At 37.5% G+C, this 24,190-nt stretch overlaps 1 protein-coding gene across 1 annotated transcript in view; it reads right to left on the reverse strand.

Moving 5' to 3' along the window:
- The window catches only part of TRDMT1 (tRNA aspartic acid methyltransferase 1), a 40,879-nt gene that overhangs the window by 3,976 nt on the left and 12,713 nt on the right, over nt 1–24,190 (reverse strand). The window contains exons 2-10 of the mRNA XM_049777844.1: nt 17,757–17,866; nt 15,781–15,857; nt 15,136–15,207; nt 14,584–14,649; nt 13,815–13,884; nt 12,032–12,115; nt 3,933–4,276; nt 2,395–2,452; nt 328–457 (exon numbers count right to left, since the gene is read on the reverse strand). Coding sequence (XP_049633801.1) covers nt 328–457; nt 2,395–2,452; nt 3,933–4,276; nt 12,032–12,115; nt 13,815–13,884; nt 14,584–14,649; nt 15,136–15,207; nt 15,781–15,857; nt 17,757–17,866 — 1,011 coding nt within the window. The remainder of the gene's footprint in view (nt 1–327; nt 458–2,394; nt 2,453–3,932; nt 4,277–12,031; nt 12,116–13,814; nt 13,885–14,583; nt 14,650–15,135; nt 15,208–15,780; nt 15,858–17,756; nt 17,867–24,190) is intronic.

Consider the following 24,190-nt stretch of genomic DNA (forward strand, 5'->3'; position numbering starts at 1 on the left):
AGAAGTAGGAGAAAACACTTTTAACAGCATCAGTACTAAGGGTGGGGAGGGACTGCTAATATGGCCTATGTCCTACAAACTGCTCTGGGACCATTAGCAGAGCACAAAGGGACAAAATTGAGTGGAAGGGAATGGGCTGAGGCTGATGATGAGTGAAGTGGGGGTAGAGAGGAAAGGAAAGTGCCCCAGATGGCATAATCAGGAAAGAAAGGGGTTTCTAATTTCCACCTGCCAGGCAAGGATCTATTTATAACAAAGACTTGAGGCCCCAATGTACTCTGGGTCCCTCAATAAACAAAAGCTGCAGTCCGTGTGCCTATCACCTACCAAATGAGGGGGGAAATCCAAGGAGATTTGCTATTTCTTTGGGAGTGAAATAACGAAGTTTAAGCATCAAAAGTTTTGTGATCTTTTCCTCTTGGGACAAATTGTCGAGGGATTTGTAGATCTCTTCAATCTGTAAGAATAAAAAAAATAAGATTATAGATAAGGTTGAAAGCAAATACATGTGTTAAGATCACACATTGTGAGATCTAGAACTAGAGTTCTAAGAAGTAGAGTCTGACATAACACAAGATAGAAAAAAGGCACAGACAGAAGGTCTCTTTGTCATCAAAGACCTAATGAACTGACTCAGTAAATAACAGTGTAGACTGAAAATAAACTACAAATTAATGTTCCACAGTTATGATACTTTCAGTATATCCTTTTCAGTATATACTTTCAATAATATATAAAGTATATATAAATGTATATATAAATTATATATACTTTTAGTATATCCTTCTGATCCTCGAACATTAAAGTTTACAAATATAAACAAGTAAGAATAACATAGAGGTTATAAATATAGTAAAAAAGTAAAATTAAAGAAAATTGGTCAAGCAATAAAATCACTTTCACAAGGTGAAAATGTAAATCACTAAAATGTTTACTGGTTAAGATCAATTTCATCAAATAAGATATTGTCTTAAAATGATAAAGTATGTTTTTTGTTTTTGGGTAACACCTGGCGGCGCTCAGGGTTACTCCTGGCTCTAAACTCAGAAGTCGCTACTGGCAGGCTCAGGAAACCACATGGGGTGCTAGGTTTCGAACTGTGGTCCGTCCTGTGTTGAGCACATGTCAGGCAAACACCTTACCACTGTGCTATTGTTCTGGCCCAGATAAAGTATGTTTAATACAGAAAATTTCACACAAGTACCTATTCATGTGTCTCTGATAAAGTTTTTATTCCAGATAGCTTTTATTAATAGAAAATATTATTTTCAATTGGTTTGAAGGAATAGTATAAGTTGCTTGAAGTGATATCACTTCAATATTATTAAAAAACAATATAGAGGCAAATAAATCAAGCCTATATTCAATAATGAAACAATGAAGGCTTATTAATTTTCTTAAAAGTAGAGACTTATTTGTGGCATGTCTACCTACGAACATCAAACCACTGTTTGTTTGAAGCCTGGACAAATATTGCCCATGCCCTGCTATTAATTCCATAAAAATTACACCATGTTTGACTACTTCCAATAGTACCCATGAAAACAAAGGCACTGGGAAAACTTCAGCCTAATAAAGAAGAATGCAGAATACAGCTGACCAGTTTATCTTGAGCCAGAAAAATATGCTGTCAACACGCTCTCTCCCTATTTGTAGTTTTTTAAAGAACATTCTTAAAATAATGCTTTGAGGTCTAAAATACTTAAAGGGAAACGAGACCTTATAAAGTAATAAAATACCTTCGTATAAAAGTCCAAGATAAAGTATGACGAGAGTCTTATTAAAACATATTTTCTCTGCTACCTAATTTTGCATCATGTGATACAAAGGAAGGCTCCAATGTATCAATGTGTATGCAAAATTAAGCAGAACATTAACAACTATATGTGGTATTTTCATATACTATTTGTGTAATATAAATATAAATGGCTGGGCCTGGAAAGAGTGTATAACAAACAGAGCACTAACCTTACATGTGGCCAACCCAGGTTTGATTCCCAGAACCCAATATGGTTACCCCAAGCCTCACCAGGAATAAACGTTGAGTGGAGAATAATATAATAATATTATACTATACTCTACTAATATAATACACTTGCCAGGTGTAGTCCCCAAACAATCAAGCAAATTTGAAAAATACAATACAAAAGGTAAAAATAATAAAAAACAAGAGTAAAAAAAAGCATGAACATTCTTTTTACATAAGCTCATATCCTGTATATATGTCAAAACTGTATGTGTCATATCCAAGTCTTTTTATGTGAATAACTAAGAATAAATTATATTCTTAGTTGAAGAGAGAACATTATCTTAGAGCTCCCAATTTTTGACTGTTGCCTGTAATTCTACTGGTAATGATTTTGAAATCTCTTCTTTTGAAAGCAAACGCAGTACCTGCACATCTTCTGAAGTCTGCAAGACAGATCCCGTCCCTTCTACATATCTTCCATAACTGAAATATTAACACAAATGTTATTTAGTATCTGAGGTGCTGAGTCCTAACCTTTAAATGCATTCTTCAAAGAGTAAGCCATTGGCAGAGTTAATACTGAAATAGTCTCACTGTCATATAAAGAGGCTTCATAATTTAAAGATAAATTTAAATTCAAATATAAATGATCATTCTATTGAAACTTCTCAGACTTAAAGGAAGAAAAAAAATACACTTGTATTATGTGAGAACACTTTCCTATTGAATACATTCAGGTGATTAGGCAGAAAATCAAAATTGCTGGTTGCACGTAGAGAAGAAAACTAGTCAAGTACATGGAAGAGCAGAAATCTTAGTACTTTCCTGGTGTTGAGCCATGAAAATATCCACCTTGGGTTTTTTTTTTTTTTCCTATTACTTAATAATAGTTTTTATTGTCCTCGTCCTTTTTACATGATAACTTTTGCAATTGGCATGCTTATATAATTATAAATAAAATATGTATTATTTTTAGTTCTTTTTTACTAGCAAATATTGGAAACAAAAATCTTCTGGCCATAAAGTAAATAATATGAGCAACAATAATATGGTGAGAAATACATTAAACCCAAAGCTCTTCATTTAGAAATTTAAATTACTACCTTGTTTTTTAATCTAGAAAACAGACTCTTATGCTCCAATGATTCCATGTCACTATTTTAGATTGAGGGAACACACTAGGCAGGGCTCCAAAGCATGGTGCCAGAGATTCAAGCCAGTCAGTGAGATGCAAATCAAGTCTCTCCCCCTGACCTTCGTAGATTAAGTTTTAATTTACAGGGCACAGTGGGGAAAGCATTTGCTTTGCACACAGGTTCAATCCCTGGATCACATATGGTTCCTGAGTCTGGCAGGAATGATTCCTTAGCACAGAGCCAGGAGTAACTCCTGAATGCCACCAAGTATGGCCCCCAAACCAAAAATAATTTAAAAAAATAATAATACATTTTAACTTCTTATACACTGATCATTAGAGAGGAAATAATTGTTGATGGATGACAAACCAAAGAAAGAAAGATGCTAAAAATTTAGCTAAGTAGGGTTCCATTCCAGACACAGTATAGGGGTTCTTTGGAACCACCAGGAGTGATACCCCTGAGGGCAGAGTCAGAAGTAAGGCCTGTGCACAGCTGAGCACAGCCCAAAACACACACAGAAAATTTTTTAAAAATTTAGCTATTTGCCATCTCAAGAAACCATGAGTCCAACATGAGTTATTCCGATCCTGTGAAGGTCACCAAACAAGTGGCCCTGTCTTTTGTGGGCAGTGGACAGCATGTTCTATCAGAAGGAATTTCACTCATGTGTTCTGTCAAAGTCCAAGTAGGCAATTAAGGGCTGAAAAAAAATTCTTCTACCAGAAATATTTTATCAAAAGCTTCTTGTTTTGAAAAGAACTCAAAGCATTGCTAGCTATGAAAACCTGGGGTTATAGCATGAACAGCATCTCTGGAAAACCTACCCTTTGGTAAAACACGTAGACCGTCTGCAGGTGGGTGTAACAATGTCTAACAGAAGGGCATATCGCAATAAGGACTCTGGGGGTATGAAGTAGTGTGTCGGGTCCAAGCCATCTTCTAGGAAGCCTTCTAACATCTCCACAGAGAGATCGCTATCCTGTTGACGTTTCCGGTTGATTTCTTCTATTGTTTCCAGTTTGAACAAAACGGGCCCCTTTGGGGAAGTCTGTCTGATGCCCTCAAAGCAAGTGTTAGGCTCTTTTTGCTTTTCCTCAGCTTTCTTTTCTGCATCTGTTGCAGGTTTGGGGCACTGTTTTGATTCAATTTGGGGGAATTCCATCAGTATCTGATTAAATAAAAAATATATAACGTCATAAATTTGATTAAAAATAAAACACTGAACACAATAGAAAATGGTAACACAATTATGAGACATTCTTAGGACATTAGTAAGCATTGTCAATCTTCCTCTTTATAGTTATCATGAAAAATATATACATTCTGAGGGCTAGAGATGCTAGTTCAGCTGGAGAAATCATTCTTTTTTGTTGTTTTTCGGGTCACACCTGGCAGTGGTCAGGGAATTTACTCCTGGTTCTGTGCTCAGGAATCACTTCTGTTGTGCTCAGGAGACTATGGGATGCTGAAGATTGAACCTGGGTCAGCACTGTGTATGGCCAAGTGCCCTCCCTGCTGTGCTCTTGCTCCAGCACCACAGAACTCATTCTTTTTATGTGTGAAGTCTTGGGTTCCAGCTTCAGCATGAGGGAAAATACATATATACACATATATATATAATGTATATTATATATACACATATAAATGATGGTTTTCTTGTAAAGACACAAGTTGTTAAAATTATAGTGACATCATGTTGCACGAGAGATGACTTATTTTGTGGAATTAGTACTTTTGGTGTGAATTAAAGCATTCAGCACGGTCAAGAGTATAGCACATGCTTGCCAAGTGTGGAGCTCTAGGTTTGATTGTTAGCAACAATAACATTTCCAGGAAATGTTTTGCCTCAGCATGTGTTCTAGCCCTTTATTAAAAAAAATAAAAACAAAACAAACAGCAATGAAAAACTAGGAACATGACTAGGATCTAATAAAAGCCTAGAAATTAAAAAGGAAAATAAAATCAAACCTTTTTAGTTTACTCTGAAAGGTCATTTTTTCCCTAATAATACCTTTATTTAAGCACCATGGTTACAAAATGTTCACAGTTGGGTTTTAGTAATAAAATGTACACCCCCTTCACCAGTACAACATTCCTACCACCAATGCCCCCCCCCATATCCCTTCTCCTACACACCCTGCCTGTATTCAAGACAAGCATTCTATTTCTCTCACTCACTACCATTGTCATGATAGCTGCTAGTGTCCTTATTTTTCAAACTGCGCTCACTACTCTGTGGTAAGCTTCATATCGTGGACTGGTCCTTCCGGCCCTCATCTCTATTGTCTCTGGATATTATTACCATGATGTTTTTATTTTTCTTATATCCCACAAATGAGTGAGACTATTCTGGTCTATCTCTCTTCCTCTAACTCATTTCAGTCAGCACAATAGTTTCCATGTCCATCCATGTATAGGAAAAATTCATAACTTACTTTTCCTAATAGCTCTATAGTATCCCATTGTATATATGTATCAGTTTCTTTAGCCACTCATCTGTTGTTGGGCACTTGTGTTGTTTCCAGTTTCTGACTATTGGAAATAGCTTTGCAATGAACAAATGCATGCAGAGGATGCTTTTTGTATTGTGGTTTTGTATAGCTAAGGTATATCTCTAGGAGTGGTATTGTTGGATCATATTGGAGTTCAATTTCAAATATTTTGAGGAATATTCATATCATTCTTCAGAAGAATGAACTAGATGATATTCCCACCATCAGTGAATAAGAGTTTCTTTCTATTCACATCCCTGCCAGCACTAACTATTGTTGTTCATTGTGATGTGTGCCAATATGTGGCATGAGATGATACCTAATCATTATTTTGATCTGCATTTTCCTGATTAGTGATGTGGATCATTTTTTTCATATGCCTGTTGGCCATCTGTATTTCTTCTTTGAGGAAGTGTCTGCTCATTTCTCTCCCCATTTTTTGATGGAGTTAGATTTTTTTTTCTTGTTAAGTTTTGTCAGTACCTTGTATATCTTAGATATTAGGTCCTTATCTGATGAGTATTGGGTGAATAGTTTCTCCCATTCTGGGGGTGGCCTTTGTGTCCTAGTCACTATTTCCTTTGAGGTGCATAAGCCTCTCAGTTTAATGCAGTCCCATTTATTTATCTCTATTTCCACTTGTTTGGACAGTTGTGTTTCCTCTTTGAAGATGCCATTAGTCTCAATGTCATGGAGTGTTTTGCCTGTTTTCTTCTATATACCTATGGTTTTGGGTCTGATATCAAGGTCTTTAATCCATTTTGATTTGACCTTTGTGAATGGTGTTGGATGGAGGTCCAAGTTCGCTTTTTTGCATGTGGCTGACCAGTTGTGCAAACACCACTGGTTGAAGAGGCTTTCCTTGCTCTATCAAAGATTGATTGTACATGTGGGGAACATTCTCTGAACACTCAAGTTGACTTCACTGATCAGAGGGTCTCTCTTTATTCCAATATTATGCTGTTTTAATGGCTATTGTTTTATAATACAATTTAAAGTTGGTTAAACTGATGCTTCCCATCTTATTTCTCCTAATGGTTACTTTAGCTATTCATAGGCATTTATTGTTCCAAATGAATTTCAGGAGTGTTTGATCCACTTCTTTGAAGAATGTCATGAATATCCTTACAGGACTTGCATTAAATCTGTACAATGCTTGGGGGAGTATTGCCATTTTAATGATGTTAGTCCTCCCAATCCATGAACAAGGCATGTGTCTCCATTTTCTTGTGCCCTCTCTTATTTCTTTAAGCTGTGTTTTTTAGTTTCCTCTGTATAGGTCCGTCTCTTCTTTAGGTACGTTGACTCTAAGATATTTGAGTTTATTTTTTAATGCCTATTTCTTCTCTATCATTATTTGTGCCTAAGAAGGTCATTAATTTTTGCATGTTAATTTTGTAACCTGCCACTTTGCTATATGAAACTATTGCTTCTAGAAGCTTTTTGGTAGTCTTTTATGGTTTTCTAAATATAGAAGCATGTCATCTGCATACTGTGAGAGCTTGACTTCTTCCTTTCCTATGTGAATACTCTTAATATCTTTTTCTTGCCTAATTTCTATGGCAAATTCTTCCAGTACTATGTTAAATAGAAGTGGCAAGAGGGGGCAGCCTTGTCTTATACCAGATTTTAGAGGAAAGGCTTATTTTTTTTATCTCCACTTAGTATAAAATTTATCATGGGCTTGTGGGTAAATGGCCTTGATTATACCGAGAACAGTTACTTTCGTTCCCATTTTGAGAGTTTTTATCATGAATGAATGTTGGACCTTATCAAATGCTTTATCTGCATCGATTGATGCGACCATATTGTTATTTTTCCTTTTGTTGATATGGTTTTATGTTGACTGATTTACATATGTTAAACCATCCTTGCATTCCTGGAATGAAACCTACTTGGTCATGATGTATGACTTTCTTGATGAGGCATTGGTGGATCCTATTTGCTAGGATTTTTTTTTGTGGATCTTTGCATCTGTGTTCATCAGGGATATTGGCCTAGTTTTCTTTTTTGGCAGCATCTCTGTCTGTTTTTGGTATGAGGGTGATGTTAGCTTTGTAAAAACTATTTGGGAGTGATTCTGTTTCTTCAATTTCCTGAAAGATCCTGACAAGAATTGGTAGTAGGTCTTTTTGAAAGGTTTGAAATAATTCATTAATAAATCCATCTGGGCCTGGCTTTTATTTGGGGAAGATTTTTGATTATCATTTTAATTTCCTCAATAATGATGGGTCTATTCAGATATGCTAGGTCATATTGGAACATATTCAACTATGGAAGATTATGAGTCTAAGAATTTATCCATTTCTTTCAGGTTCTCTTGTTTTGTGGCATAGTTTCTCAAATTAGGTTCTGATTACCCTTTGAACTTCTGTAGTATCTGTAGTTATCTCCCTCTTTTCATTCCTAATTCAGCTTATTAACTTTCTCTTCCTTTCTTTGTGAGTTCTGCAACTGGTTTATCAATCATGTTTATTTTTTCAAAGAACCAACTTTTGCTTTCATTGATCTTTTGGATTGTTTTTTTGGATCTCCAATTCATTACGTTCATCTAAGTTTTGTTATTTCCTTCTGCCTACCTATTTTTGATTCATTTTGTTGATAACTTTATAATTTTATAACTTGTGTTATTAAATTATTTTATAAGAATTTTTCCTTCCTGATGTGTTTGTAAAGCTATACATTGTCCTCTTAGCACTGCTTTTACTGTGTCCCACAAATTCTGATAATTTGTGTCTTCATTTGCATTTGTTTCCAGACTTCTTTTGATTTCCTTTTTGATTTCATCTCTGACCCACTGGTTGTTCATTAGTGAGCTGTTTAATTTCCAGGAGTTAAAGTTTTTCCTCTGTGTTCCTTTTGAAGTTCTCTTCTAATTTCAGTGCACTGTCATCTGAAAAGTAGTCTGTATGATTTCTATCCTCTTGACTTTATGAAGGTGTTTTATGGGCCAGCATGTGGTCTATCCTGAAGAATGACCCATGTGAATTGGAGAATAATGTGTATCCAGTTTTCTGTGCTTGGAGTGCCCTATATATATATATATATATATATATATATATATATATATATATATATATATATATATATATATATATATCAACTAGTCCACTTTCTTCTATTTCTCCTTTCAGAGCTAAGTATATTCTTGTTGGGGTTTAGCCTGGTTGACATATCAAGGGGTGACAGGGCAGTGTTGAGGTCTCCCACTATTATTGTGTTGCTATTGATGTCTTTCAGATTTATCAACAATTGTATTAAATATTTTTCCTGGTCCCTCATTGGGTGTGCATATATATATATATAGCAGTGTGATTTCCTGTTGTACATTACACTGATTATTACAAAATGTCCATCTTTGACCCTTATAACTTGTTTAAGTCTAAAGTTTGTGTCATCTGACATTAATATGGCCACTCCATCTTTTTTAAGGGAGCTTTCTGCTTGGATGATTGTCTTCCAACCTTTGATTTTGAGTCTATGTTTGTTCTGGCTACTCAAATGTTTCTTGTAGGCAGTAGAATGTTGGATTCAGTTTTTTGATCCATTTAGTCACTCTGTGTCTCTGAACTGATGTTTTTAGTCCATTGATGTTGAGAGAGATAATTATTATGGGATTCAGTGTCATGTTTATATAGAATTTTGGTGTGTCTGCTGGTCTGACATGCCTTAAAGTAGACCTTAGTTTGTCTTTTAAGGCTAGTTTTGAGTCTTTAAATTTTCTGAGTTGTTGTTTATCCATGAAGCTATGTATCCTTCCTTCAAAACTGAATGTAAGTTGAGTGGGTGAGGTACTCTTGGTGAAGAATTCATTTTGTTAATTTTTTTCACTATATCCTACCACTGCCTTCAGGTTTTGAGGATTTACTTTGTGAGAGGTCTGCTATAAATCTTAAGGATGCTCCTTTGAATGTAATTTCTGTTTTTGATCTTGCTGATTTCAGTGTTCCATCCCTATGTGGGACTTGTCATTGTGACTAGGATGTGTTTTTGGGTACTTTTCTTTGTATCTCTTTTAGCTGGTACTCTTTGGGCATGCAAGATTTGGCTGCATGTACTTTTTAGCTCTGAGAGTTTCTCTGCAATGATGTCCTGGCCTGCTGATTCTTCATGGGGATTTTCTTCCTGGATCTCTGGGACTCCAGTGATTCTTGTGTTGTTTCTGTTGAGTTTATCACAGACTTCTATATTATTTTGTTCACATATTTATGCGGTTTTTTGTTTGTTTGTTTGTTTGTTTTTTTCATTGTCGGATCATTTGATTTAAGGCTCTTTTCCAATCTCTTCTGTTGAATGGAGTTGTTATGCCTCTTCCACTCACTGATTCTGTTCTCAGCCACTGTTACTCTGTTTAGAGAGGCTTTCCACTGAGATTTTCATTTTGTCTACCAAGTTTTTTAGTCCTGTTATTGCAGTTTAGCATCTTATTATTTCTATTTTCATATCCTCTTGATTCTTATTTGTGGTTGTTCATTCCATGCTTTGAGTTCTATGAGGATCCTTCATATTTCTTCCTAAAGTCTTTATCTTAAAGGCTAAATATGTGGTCAGCAATTTTTAGGTCATCAAAGCTGCCATCTTCATTCTCAATTCTGTCTTGTTTAGCCATTGTTACACTTTAGGGTCATTTTTTTATGTGTTGTGCTGGGGTTCATTGATGAGGATATGTGGGCAACTGAAGAGCAAAGTGGAGAGGCCAGATTCCTCTGATTCCACCCTTTAAAGGTGAGGTCAGATCAAGTCCGCTGATGTGGGTTCCATGAGCTCCTCTGGGTGGTGTATTTCCTAAAGCCAGCAATGGATTAGGATGGCACCCATGTTGAGATGTGCATGGCTGGTGGGCAGGGTCAGCTCACCTCCTTCCTTTAATGTGCATTCTGTAGGCTCTTCAGGACAGGTTAAGTCCCTGGGCGACCACATTAAAGTACACCCAGCTTGTAAGGAGCAACTTATTCTGAAAGGATAGTACTATTTTTGAGTCTTACAGAAAAAAAATTTTTGTTGCAAAATGTGAAAGAACTCTGCTGTGTCAAAGAAAATCACTTTGAGGAATTTTTCATTATCATGCCTTTGGTTGCTATATTTTTACACAGAAACAATTGCCTATGATTGAAAAATAAGCTTCTAGTGTTACAAAACTGTAAAAGATTGTTGCTGGGAATGGGATATCTTTTGATCTCTTCCTATGGGGGATTTGCTAACTGCAAAAAGCCTCTCAGTGAATTACCTTAGAATCAAGAACCAGCCGCCTCCAGGGTGGACCCCAGCGAAACTCCAAGGGGACAAGACAACATCCCACTCTGTCCCTGTTACTCTCTTGGGAAACCCAGCACAAATCCTTCAGGGCTGAGTTTTGTGCCCACCCTCCGGAGAAGGATGTGGGCACACTCAATGCCCACTGGACATGTGCCAACCAGGAAGACACTGTCTTCCTTCAAACCTGCAGCCTTCAAGCCACTAAATCAGGCTCAGCCAAGTTGTTCTTTGATAGGCCTTTCTGAAGATTCTGGCTTTGTCAGTAACCAAACTCCCTGAGAAATTCTTCTAGGAGTATAAAACAAGAGTGCATCTTCAGCCTTGTCCAGGATCCCTGTTTTCCCCGAGTATTAACTGTGTCACCTGGAGAGAGCCTCAGGAGCACTGAAAACTCTACTGACAGACCCTTCCACATGAATGGATGCACAGAAAATTGCCGACAGTGAATACCAGACCTACAACAAGTATGCATTTGATTCTGACAGAGGCGAATAATTACTATATTTTAACAAACTAGATAGAATTGACCTAAAAAAAAAGGTCCCATAGTAAACTTCTTAATCTCCTTAAGCCTCATTAAGACTTCATATTTAATTTTACCTGGAGCATGTCTTAATGTTAACTAAGGAGAAAAGAAGATGCAAAGTAGAAAATAGAAAGAAAAATTATAGAAGGTGGTAAGGGATTATTTTTTCCTTTTATTTTTAAATTATTATTTCTTTCTTTCTTTTTTTTTTTTTTTTTTTTTTGGTTTTTGGGCCACACCCGTTTGACACTCAGGGGTTACTCCTGGCTATGCACTCAGAAATTGCCCCTGGCTTGGGGGACCATATGGGACACGGGGGGATCAAACCACAGTCCGTCCTACGCTAGCGCTTGCAAGGCAGACACCTTACCTCTAGAGCCACCTTCCCGGCCCCAAATTATTATTTCTTAATAAGGAAAGAGAAAAACAGCTTTGGACATAGGATTTTTTTTTTTTTTTTTGTGCTTGATTATACAGTTGTACTGTGAGAGAAAAAAAAAAAAAAACAAGATTTGGAGACAGACAGACCTAGGGAATGGGCCACATTACAGTCTACAAGACTCATCAATCTCCACAAAGCACTTATGGAAATTAACTAGTAGAGAATATTTGCAACAGAAGGATAATAGCAAAAAGATCAGAATAATACCTGACCGGCAGCTTGAAAAGGTAATGGCTCAGACTGAAGCTTTGCAATCAGGAAATAGCGGAGTCTAGAATTTGGAATGCCAAGCTGTAAAGAAAGCAGGTCATTAGAGGCTACAGAAAATTCAAGGGCTCTGAAGTGCCTCATGAAACCCAGTTGAAAATCCTCAGCAAGCTGCACATTTAGCATCTTCCAGAGAAAATTCTGGTAGGGTTCATGGAACACTTCTTTTACTCTTTTAAACTGCCACATATTTTTGGGGGGGTCAACCCAGTAGCGCTTAGGGGCTACTCCTGGCTCTATGCTCAGAAATTGCCCCCGGCACACTCGAGAGGACCATATGGGATGCCAGAATTCAAACCACTGTCCTTCTGCATGCAAGGCAAATGCCCTACCACTGTGCTATCTTTCCGGCCCCACACTTTTTTACTTTTATTTGAATGCAATGAAGCTTTAGTTTGATAATTTTGTTGTTGTTGTTGTTGTTGTTGTTTGGGCCACACCCGGTGATGCCTAGGGGTTATTCCTGGCTAAGCGCTCAGAAATTGCCCCTGGCTTGGGAGACCAGATGGGACACAGGGGATTGAACTGCGGTCCATCCTAGGCTACCACCGGCAAGGCATATGCCTTACTGCTCCATGCCACCACTCCAGCCCCTAGTTAACTAGTTTACTAAGTTGATACTTTACTCTCTATTTCCCAGGCAATAAGTTACAAAGATATTCATATATAAATTGTCAATATAGTAATCATTAAAATTCAAGCATAGCTATGTTTAGGTACTTACTATCTCATTTTTAAGAAGAGAGTTCATTCACTACATTTTAAGTATTTAAATATAAAATTTCTATAGTTTATGCATCTAATTTTTTTTTTTTGTGGTTTTTGGGTCACACCCGGCAGTGCTCAGGGGTTATTCCTGGCTCCAGGCTCAGAAATTGCTCCTGGCAGGCACGGGGGACCATATGGGGCGCCGGGATTCGAACCGATGACCTCCTGCATGAAAGGCAAACACCTTACCTCCATGCTATCTCTCCGGCCCCTATGCATCTAATTTTTGAAGCAGATTTCTTTTCATGTTAGGACAAAGAACTGTAAAATAGGACTACAGATAACCTTATGTACAATGATAACAACAAGTATATTAAAATCTACCAAATCACTTGTCATTATTAACTCCATTTTGTATTGGTAATATATGAACAATGTTAACACTTTAATAGTATGTTTAAAATATATTATATAACGGGGCCGGGAAAGTGGCACTAGAGGTAAGGTGTCTGCCTTGCAAGTGCTAGCGTAGGACGGACCGCGGTTCGATCCCCCAGCATCCCATATGGTTCCCCCAAGCCAGGAGTGATTTCTGAGTGCATAGCCAGAAGTAACCCCTGAGCATCAAATGGGTGTGGCCCAAAAAACAAACAAACAAACAAACAAAAAATATATATATATAAAACTATTAATTTCTACTTGAATTTATTTTGAAGCATTACAAATTATAGCATACCTAGCTTACAAATGCTAAATATCACACATTTTTAACAAACTTATTCCTTTATCTTCTGGATGGAACAAAACCAAATTCTCCATGCATTAGAGAATGTTTCAAACATTTTTTCATAAAATACATATAAGTACATCAATGTGCCTATAACTAACTACCTTTGTAGAAAGTAGGCCTATGTGAGAACTTAGTTCAAGATTTAGCAATAATGTCATCCAAAACTGAATCTTTTTATTGAGTCAAACTTCCTCTAGAAAAACAGTTTCTATTTCTGATACTTACAGAGGTTGGAGACAATAGAAATTCTTGGTACTGAAATCCACAATTTTCTATTGTTTGTATTAACAGATCTCTAGAAAAAAAAGAAAAAGAAAAGAAATTAAAAATGAATCTTTCTGAGTCTAGAGTAGAACTTGGTTGCTATATAAATACTAAACAGAAAACTTCATTTGCAGTTAAAATTATATCTCCACTCAAGTTGTTTAGAAAAGAATGATCTTAGGTCTATATTAAGTTCAACATTTGATATACTTCTCAAAGAAAGAGGTAATTCTGTATTATAAATAAATAAAGCTGTCAGATACTTGATATAAATGCCTATCTGCTGGTAATAAACTGGCTACAGGAAATGATGGAAGGAGAGACAATAGAAGATTCTAGAACTTAGGTTCTCTTGACACCAAAGCTGCTGCCTAAAAAGGTCTGTTTCTTCCATCTCCTTGAGGTAAGCTAGGGAATATCTGTCAACAGGAGCAGGTCTAATCAAAACATTCCTATCTCTAAAGATAACAGTATTAAGTCACTACTTTTCTTTTTAAATATACGCTTATTCTGAAAAAAAATTCAAACATCAAAGCCAGTGAAAAACATCAGCTGGGCCTAATTTTGTGATGTTCTAAATCATTAACTAATATGCATATTAATGAGAAAATTTTCACAACATATATGCCAGAATAGACATGCTTGTTTTTAAGATCTTTATTTCACAAAAGCTCCTATTATAGACTATAGAAATGTAAGACAGATAAAGACAAATGCTTTATTATTTTACCTTGTAGAAGATACTTCAAAACCTTTAACATTTTCTAAAAGAATATACTTCGGTAAATTTTTTAACCTAAAACAGAAATCATTTGAAACATTATAAAGAAGAAAATCAAACTTGTTTTAAAAAATAAATTTTTTCTTAACTTGTTGCAAAAGAATTTCATGAGATAGATAACACTTATTTTATCATTTTCCCCCATAATTCTGGTATGACTTTATTACTGATTGATGGAAAATGTTGATTTCCAGTAAAAACTGTCTTCAAAGCAATGGTTCACAGAGAGGACATTCTTCCAGATTCCAAGGTTTAAATTAAAGGTACACTCCAGAGAAATAAGATAGAAGCTAAGGTACTTACTTTACAAGTGGCCAATCCTAGTTCAATCCCCAGCACCACACAGGGTTTCCTGAGCACCACTAGTTGTAACCCGAACACAGATCCAGGAGTAAGCTCTGAGCACTATTTAGGTGTGGCCAAAGGCCAAGGCTCCCTCCCCACACCAAAAAACAATAATGACAATTTAAAGTAAACTTTAGCAGAAAATTAAGATTCTACCTGGGGAGAATATCTAGAAAATATAAAAAGCTCTTTGTCCTTGGATCATTCACGTCACCTTGCAGGCCAATTCTAGAGAGATAAAAAGGAAAAGGGAAGGAGTTAATTTATCAAAAATCTTATACTCAGCTAGCATGTAAATTGACAATTTTTTTAAATTGATAAATTTTTAAGTCAAAACTGAAAAAATTAAGATAAGTTTTTCTCATATTAAAAAATATCATTTTGCTAAAGATATCAAAATGCAATTATTCATCTAATTCAAAAGAAAAATATTTCACTAGCTAATAGACACTTAAAATTTATTTTTATAGTACAGGTCAAATGACATAGTTGAGGTATAGGATAATGAATCTTTTAAGATAAAATAAATTATCCCCTTATAAAACAATTCATCACACCTTTTATTCTTCCCCAGATGAACCAACAAAAGTTCACATGATGAGTTGGCTTTTTGAAAAATATAATTGACAGTATTTTAAAGCCTAGTACCTAAGTAAAAATGAGTTTAAAATATAAGAATAATAAATATATAATTCAAACTATAAAATTGTAAGTTTCCATGTTCAAAACTATGATATCATTTGATTTAATGAATCCTTCAAAAGTGTTACTCTTTCACAGAGCAATATTCAGGGCACATACCTGGTGAATGGCTGGCAAGGCGGACTCATTAAAACCATATTGAAAGACAACCTGTCAAATTCTTCTAGCGTAATGCCCTATAAAATAAACAATTGGGGAAAATAGATTAAAATGTATATAGAATGGGAAACTACCTAATTATAACTAAATGTATTAAAAACTGTAAGTTTACAGGGGTCAGAGTGATAGTACAGTGGGTAGGACACTTGCCTTGCATCCTCAAAACCGCTATGGTCCTCTGGACACAGCTAGGAGTGATCCCTGAGCAGAAAGCTAGGAGTAAGCCCTGAACACTGCCAGGTGTGGATCAAGAAGAAAAAAAAGGTAAGTTATAATTACAAGATTTAATATTTCTCAAATCAACTTCAAATAACTTTCCAAAGCAGTGCTGTGAGTGAAAAACCAAAGTTCTGCAAAATGAAGTAACTTCCCTGGGACCCCAGGGCATGCTGAAGAGGAGGTACGATGCTAGTTTCCTGGTTTACTTCATGTTGCGAGTCTTGTGTTTTCTGGAGTCAAACATGACTTATTAATTGAAAAAAATTTTTTTTGGTATTTTTGGGGGGATCAAACCAGTGATTCTCAGGGTTTATTCCTGGTTATACTCTCTTCCAGGAGTGCTCAGGGGACCATATGGAATGCCAACCAAACCCAGGTAGGCTGTGTGCAAGGCAAATACTTTATTCATTCTGCTATCACTCTGACCCTAAATATTTTTTATCCAGCCATAAATATTTTCTAAGCAATGATTTCTAGCATTGGATGTGGAAAATGTTTGCCTCTTGATTTTGAGTAAGGTGACATGATGAACCAGCTATCATCCCTTTCATTTAAGTCTGTTAATAAATCACAAATGGATAAAGGTCACTTTTTCCGATGGTCAGAATGATTATATTATCTTGCAGTGCTAGTCAAATAACTTCAAAAGAGTGTTTATAAGATTAACTGAAGTAATCCCTCTTGTACTAGAAGTTGGAAAATGTGCTGTTTTGCTCTCATTTTAGACAGCAACAGACAGAGAAAAATCTGTCCCTCATTATCTGACTCGCTTGCTTATCTGCTTAGCCAGATATTCAAAGCACCACATGAGGACTCCAACCCTTCCCATCTACCACCCATTTCTAAGTTCAAGAATATATAAAAGAGGGGCTGGCGTGGTGGTGCTAGAGGTAAGGTGTCTGACTTGAGAGCGCTAGCCTAGGACGGACCGTGGTTCGATCCCCTGCCATCCCATATGGTCCCCCAAGCCAGGAGTGACTTCTGAGCACATAAACAAGAGTAACCCCTGAGCGTCACTGGGTGTGGCACAAAAACCAAAAAAAAAGAATATATAAAAGAATAGACAAAGCTTTATTCTGAGTTCTCCAGAGTGAGTAAACTTGGGGTCTCTAGATTAATAAACTTTTGAAAGTATGCCATTTGCCACTTTAAAATTTCATGCTTTTGGGGTCACAGAGATAGCTAGTACAGAGAGCAGGATGTTTAACTAGCAGGGGTTAACCTGTGGTAGAAAATTCTTGGCAATAATAGCAAAAGAGGGAAAATGATGAACATTAAGTTGACTGTTGAATTTACACACAAGTTTCAGTGTTACGGGATGGGGGATGCTCCCTGAAGCTAATGTTGTTCACGCTGACTTGTCCCCACTGTGAAGAAGCCTGTGTTCTCTTTTGAACGTGAATCTCTCTCTGTCTCTTTTTCTTCCCCCTCAGACCTCTCTAAATTTCTTTCAATGGAAGCCATTTATTTGGCTTCGCTAGAAAAAACAAAAAGAGAAAAATTCTTAAAAGTCAATAAATAACTTATCAAGTTGAATATGAGACACATTTAGAAGTCAAGCATATTATTACATTTTGATTCTTCTTAAAGGACAAGTTTCTCTATCTATTTATCTATCTATCTCTCATACTTGAAGTCTTTTTCAGTCATGTTCATTTTACTATATACCTATTAAACCAGTAACAACCATTACTCACCTCAATTGTCCGGGCCAGTAACTGTGTGTGAGGGAAATTGTACTTGTACACTTCATTAGCGACCGTGTTTACATCTATAGCAGCCACCACTTGGGCAGGTACTCCACTCTCTGGACAGACAAACAGAAAATAAGAGGTCAAGACCCAAGCACCAGTTTGCACCTTAGAGAGACAGGTGCCATGGCTAATATCCAGCACCTGCCCACCTAGCCTCAATGGCCCAGCCAGGCCCCATGTGGAAAACAGTACACAGGGCAGGGCACTAGGCACGAAGGTAAATATTTACAGACCTCTGGATTCTCTTTCTGGAAGCATTCTGATGCTCAAAATAAAATGTAAATATTGCAGTCACTAGCTTCTATTATAAGCTTTCCTTCTGCTGTCAAGCTAGATATTTGAGAAGTTGACTAGAAAGGGCCTGACATCAAAACAAATGCATAGGAAACAAATATGAAATGTGTTCTTTAAAGCCCTAACACTTGGAATTTTATATCAATAATAAACTACAATGTGCTCCTTGCCTCTAACATTAACACAAAGTGGTTTCCAATACCATTAAGGATGTTTTGAGGACATTTTGGTTATATTTTAGGTTTTCATTTTTCCTTTAATGCATGTTATTAAGATATATAACTCACGGGGCCGGGTAGGTGGCGCTGGAGGTAAGGTGTCTGCCTTGCAAGCGCTAGCCAAGGAAGGACCGCGGTTCGATCCCCCGGCGTCCCATATGGTCCCCCCAAGCCAGGGGCGATTTCTGAGCACATAGCCAGGAGTAACCCCTGAGCATCAAACGGGTGTGGCCCCCCCCCCAAAAAAAAAAAGATAATAAAAAAAAAAAAGATATATAACTCACATCCCATAAACTTCACTTGGATTTTGGCAAGTTTTTTTTTCAACAAGGTAAACAACAAGATAAGGGAAGAATGTGCTTTCATCGCCCTTCTGCTTTGGTGCCCATGAAACACATTTCTAAAATACTTTCAGATACAGAGAACCCTGTAAATCTTTATAAACAGTCATCAAAAAGTGAACCATTTAAGTGTTACACTGTGTGTACTGCTATATCTTACAATTATTGCCTGTCTTCCACTTTTTTCCCCAAGCAAATACAAGCCAAATTATGTGTAAGTCTTTCCCCCAAATCAGGGCACAATGTTAAGAGTTTTAAAAAAAATAAGAGTACTTGAGAGTTTTAAAAATAAAAAGGGTTTGAAACTTCTTTGGAAAACCATTAGGGAAAAAATTACAAAATTGCATAATAGCTCCAAATTGCTAATTTTTTTTACCAGCAACAATTTGCTGTCCATTGAAGAATATTTGCTTCAATATACAGATGGAAGACGAAAAAGAAAGGAAAAAGAAGAGTGAAGGGGAGAGAAGAAAAAGGGGGAGAAGAGGAGAGGAGAGGAGGTGAGGAAGTGAGGAGAGAGAAGAGATTAGAGGACTTAAGGTTCAAGTAACAAAACCTAGAAATAACAACAGGACCAGGCACAGAGTAAGTGCCATAGCTCAGAAACCCTCTCATATGCATCTCCCAGCCCAGCAGCCTGCGGGATAGTTCTCCTTTGGTTCCCTGCTGCCATGACTAGGGTTCTGGAAATTTGGGAGTTCAGGTAGTAATAAAGATTGCTGCTTCCCATTGAATTTAAAGTACACTACTAGTTACTTGCCTTAAAAAAAAATTTTTTTTTTAAATTACATCTTTGGGGAGGGTAATGCCTCGTGGTGCTAAGGGGACCTACCATAAATGGTGCTGAAGGTCAAACCAGGATGATTAAGCACCTTAACCCTTACATAATCTCCCACCTCTTTGGCTCCAAATTCAAAAGCATTAGACACATATCTTAATATTAATCATCCAGTCTTTCAAACAACAACAAAAGTTAATATCTAGAGATTGCATTGCAAAATCACATACCTGTTCTAATTCAGGTCAAGAGCTAAGATCTAGGGGCCAGAAGATCATACTGGGGTTAAGGTGCTTGTCTCACACCAGCTAGCCCTGTTTGACTGGGTCCCCAGCAATCTCGAACCTACAACCACTGCTGGATGTAGCCCAAAACCAACCAAACAAACAAACCAACTCACCCCAGATCAGAAAACTAAGCAACTACTTCTAATCAGACTCAAATAAATCTCAATGATTGATGATGTTTTGCTAAACAAAAGATGCTGCAAATTAGCAGATACAGTAAACTGATACTGTCTAAAATTGGGAAATGTGACTTTTTTCCTTCTTTGGACTGTCTGAAAACCCACAGTGAGTACTGAATCCATATCATAATCAGTAGTTAATCTTACCCTCTATTGTCTACCAGGAAACATAAAAACTGACATGCAGAAACTTCCCAGGGAGTGGATGATAAGGCTGTGTAAAAAGTGATAAACTGAAAACTCTTCTCGTGAAACAATGAATTTTTAAATTCAATAAATATATGCATGGTTTCAACTGATTGATGCACAGATGTTAAATGTTATAAAATTGGGGCCTGGAGCCAGAGTTATAACACAGCAGTAGGGCATATGCCTTGCATGCAGCCAACCTGGCACCAACCCAGGTTCAATCCCCGGCATCCCATATGGCCCCCTGAGCCTGCCAGGAGCAATTCCTGAGTGCACAGCCCTAAGCACTGCTGGGCCTGGCCCAAAACAAAAAAAAAAAAAAAAAAAAAAATTTAAGGCCTAACCTAAAAAATTATTTCCATGATGACAGATAGATGAAGTACTGATATAACTTGACTTTTCAATACATACTTGTCTAGGGATAAAGATAAATTTCTTTTCTTTTTTTTATTTTATTTTTTTTTGGTTTTGGGGTCACACCCAGCAGTGCTCAGGGGTTATTCCTGGCTCTATGCTCAGAAATCGTTCCTGGCAGGCTCGGGAACCATATGGGATGCCGGGATTCGAACCACCATCCTTCAGCATGAAAGGCAAATGCCTTACCTCCATGCTATCTCCAGCCCCAGAGATGAATTTCTAAGGCAAAAGTTAAACTTATAAATAATTTTATTTGGCAAGAATGTCAATTCTATCAAAATTCTAACTTTAACACAAAAGATAAATTGTCTTGATATTTTCTACTGTATAATATTTTTCTAGAACACCCCCCAAAAGTTCAGTTAAACTTTAAAATGTGCTACCACATTTTGAAAATGTATTATCCAAATATAAAAGTGAATATAATTCACCATAATTATACATAAGTGAGCACTCACATGGTAATCAGGAAGCATTCACTCTCAAAAAGAAAGAGGTAGGGGGCGACAGATTTAGCAACTTCCCTTCCTTGGGCCTGGGGGATGGATAAATAATTTAATTATCCTTTACTGAGGTTGTATTCATTTCAGTTATGACTTCAGACCATATATCTAGCATGCAGGTATACACAAGGAATATAAAAGGTGAGAGAAATTCAATATAAATGATTTTAAAAGGTGATCAGGGCCCGAAGAGATAACATGGAGGTAGGGAGTTTGCCTTGCATGCAGAAGGATGGTGGTTTGAATAATGGCATCCCATATGTTTCCATGAGCCTGCCAGGAGTGATTTCTGAGCGTAGAGCCAGGAGGAACTCCTGAGCACTGCCGGGGGTGTGACCCCAACACCCCCCCCCAATAGGTGGTCAGATGGAAAATCAAGAGTGTGTGAAATAAGGCTCTTGCCTGGCATGCAGCCAATCCAGCTCACTTATGGTCCCTAGCATTACTTCTGGTTCCTTACTTCTGGTCACTTACTAGCACTAAACCAAAAATAGTCCCTGAGTACTAATAGGGAGGGAGGGAAGGAGGAAGGGAGGGAGGGAGGGAGGAAGGGAGGGAGGGAGGGAGGAAGGGAGGGAGGGAGGGAGGAAGGGAGGGAGGGAGGGAGGGAGGGAGGAAGGAAGGAAGGAAGGAAGGAAGGAAGGAAGGAAGGAAGGAAGGAAGGAAGGAAGGAAGGAAGGAAGATAGGAAGGAAGGAAGGAAGGAAGGAAGGAAGGAAGGAAGGAAGGAAGGAAGGAAGGAAGGAAGGAAGGGAGGGAGGGAGGGAGGGAGGGAGGGAGGAAGGAAGGAAGGGAGGGAGGGAGGGAGGGAGGAAGGAAGGAAGGAAGGAAGGAAGGAAGGAAGGAAGGAAGGAAGGAAGGAAGGAAGGAAGGAAGGAAGGAAGGAAGGAAGGAAGGAAGGAAGGGAGGGAGGGAGGGAGGGAGGGAGGGAGGGAGGGAGGGATGGAGGGAGGGAGGGAGGGAAGTCAGATCAGATGTCTACAAAGACCAAGATGATGGAAATATTGTTCGCATCTATGTGAAGACTGAACTACAGAAAATAGATTCAGTTATACGAAGAAACTTTAAGAAAGATGCTAGTAATATATTGGTAAGACATGCATCAGTCCAACTTTCAAAAACATTTTGTATTGCAATAGCATAAAACACATTCACATATGTCCTTTGAGCAGAACATTTTTTCCTTCTTTTTCTGGTCACTCTTTCTAGGAAAGGTACAAGGAAGACAAACCAACTGAAAGCAACTAGTTCATACTCTCCTGGTCTTTCCTACTCATACAGAACAAAATTTAATTGTTCATGCCTAATCATTAAGGTGAGCACAATCAATCCTTTTGCATTTAAATATTAAATTAACTAGCCAACTTTAAATGAGAGTAACTTATTTTTTTCCCCGTCTTCTTCACTTAGTTTCCAATCTCTATTTCAGGTAGTTGAGTAATGGTTTGAATTACCTCATTATACCTGTACCTGAGACATTGAAGCAGGTATATTAACACTGACACCTAGTTGTGAAATGGGAGATTAGCTGACCCCAGTTGAGTCACTTCCACGTTCATTCCCAGTGTCAGCTCAATTGAAAATGAAAGTATGAGTCAAATCAGCTGACAGGGTTTTGTCACTATTAGCAAGGGCTAAATTTCTTCTTCTATTTAAGAGATGCTTTCTCAGGGCTGAATTCCCAAGAATTGGAACTTGAGGGAGCATCAATGCTTCCCAATGAGTTCAGTCACTGTAGCAGCCCTGAAAGGCCACAGTGACACTTATTATCGACACATCACTTTATGTGAGAAAGAAACATTTTCTTTTTAAACGTTATGTATTTCAGTTGTTTTTGTTACTGATAGCTGAACATAATCCAGACAGATACCTCCATTATGATGTTGCATGATGAATGTGTATGTACCTAAAATAGGAATTAACTCATTCATTTTTTTATTTAGACTGGAAAACGTAATTTAATACACATTTACTATTTGTGCCAATAATAGTCAGGCTCTCCATAGATAGCCTATAATCTTGGAGACAAGATTTTCAAAATGAAAACCACTTAGTTTTCACCTGAAAACATCAACTCTACACTTATGATTAAAGGTGAACTTTCCCTCCAAGTTTCATATCCTGACTATCAAGCAATGACTTTTGCTCATTTTTTAAAATATCCTATCTGTTTGCCCTAAGAGAAAAGCTTTGGTCCCAAGACTTAAATATATATATATATATATTTTATATATATATATATAAAGTTCAATTCCTGACACCCTCAAATTCAACCCTTGAGACTCCCCATGTACAAAATATAATCGTGGAGGATCATATGTGGTACACTAGGGATCAAACACAGGTTGGCTGTGTGAGAGAGCCCTGCCTTAGTGTTGTTTCCTAACAGTCCAAATTTTCTTTGGGGGATCTGATACCCTACTCAGTTTTCTGTTAAAGTGGCTTAAAGGCTAAAGGCCTCAACCCCTAGTTTCTATTAAAGTGTTGTATCCCCAACTCTGTGACACTATTCCTGAACCACCTGGCTGATAGGACCCCATAGAACAACTTTTCTGAGGATTCTTCTTGAAGTGAAAACTTTAGAGAAACTGCTCCAGAAATGGGGAAGTATAGCACAAAGAGGGGCACCATCTCCCCATGATTAGTGCTTACCCTAAGACTTGACTCTGGGCTATCCCTTCTCCCTCACAGAGATCTCTGGTTAGGGGAAGTAACAGTCACATTTATTGCCTCTGTGTTGCTCCTGAAACATTCCTAAATCCCTATGTTTATGGTCATCTTCTCCCTGGAGCTTCACTCTTACCTGGCTATGTTTTTGCTATGACTATGGCCCTGCCACCTGAACATATTCCACTTCCTCTTATCCTATATAAGTACTGTTGGAATAAAACAAAGTGTCTTGGCCATGAGTCTAATAATGGCTGTTCTTTCCTGGCCATAAGTTGGGGGAACGTCCTCAGTCCCTAACACATCAGAAGGACAGATGTTGACCCTACCTGGCTGACTGGATCCACACATTAAAGGACTTTGTGCCAATAAGACTTGTCAAAGTGGTTTCAGGATTAAAGTGACTTCAATGGCTCAAAACAGACAATCAGGCAGAGAAAGAAAGAGCTTCTCCAGGTTTTGGGTGTCTAAGAGGGTTAACACTAGGGAGCTTGAGCTTTCTTGT

Source organism: Suncus etruscus, chromosome 7, assembly GCF_024139225.1.
Source record: "Suncus etruscus isolate mSunEtr1 chromosome 7, mSunEtr1.pri.cur, whole genome shotgun sequence".
In the NCBI taxonomy this organism is placed as follows: domain Eukaryota; kingdom Metazoa; phylum Chordata; class Mammalia; order Eulipotyphla; family Soricidae; genus Suncus; species Suncus etruscus.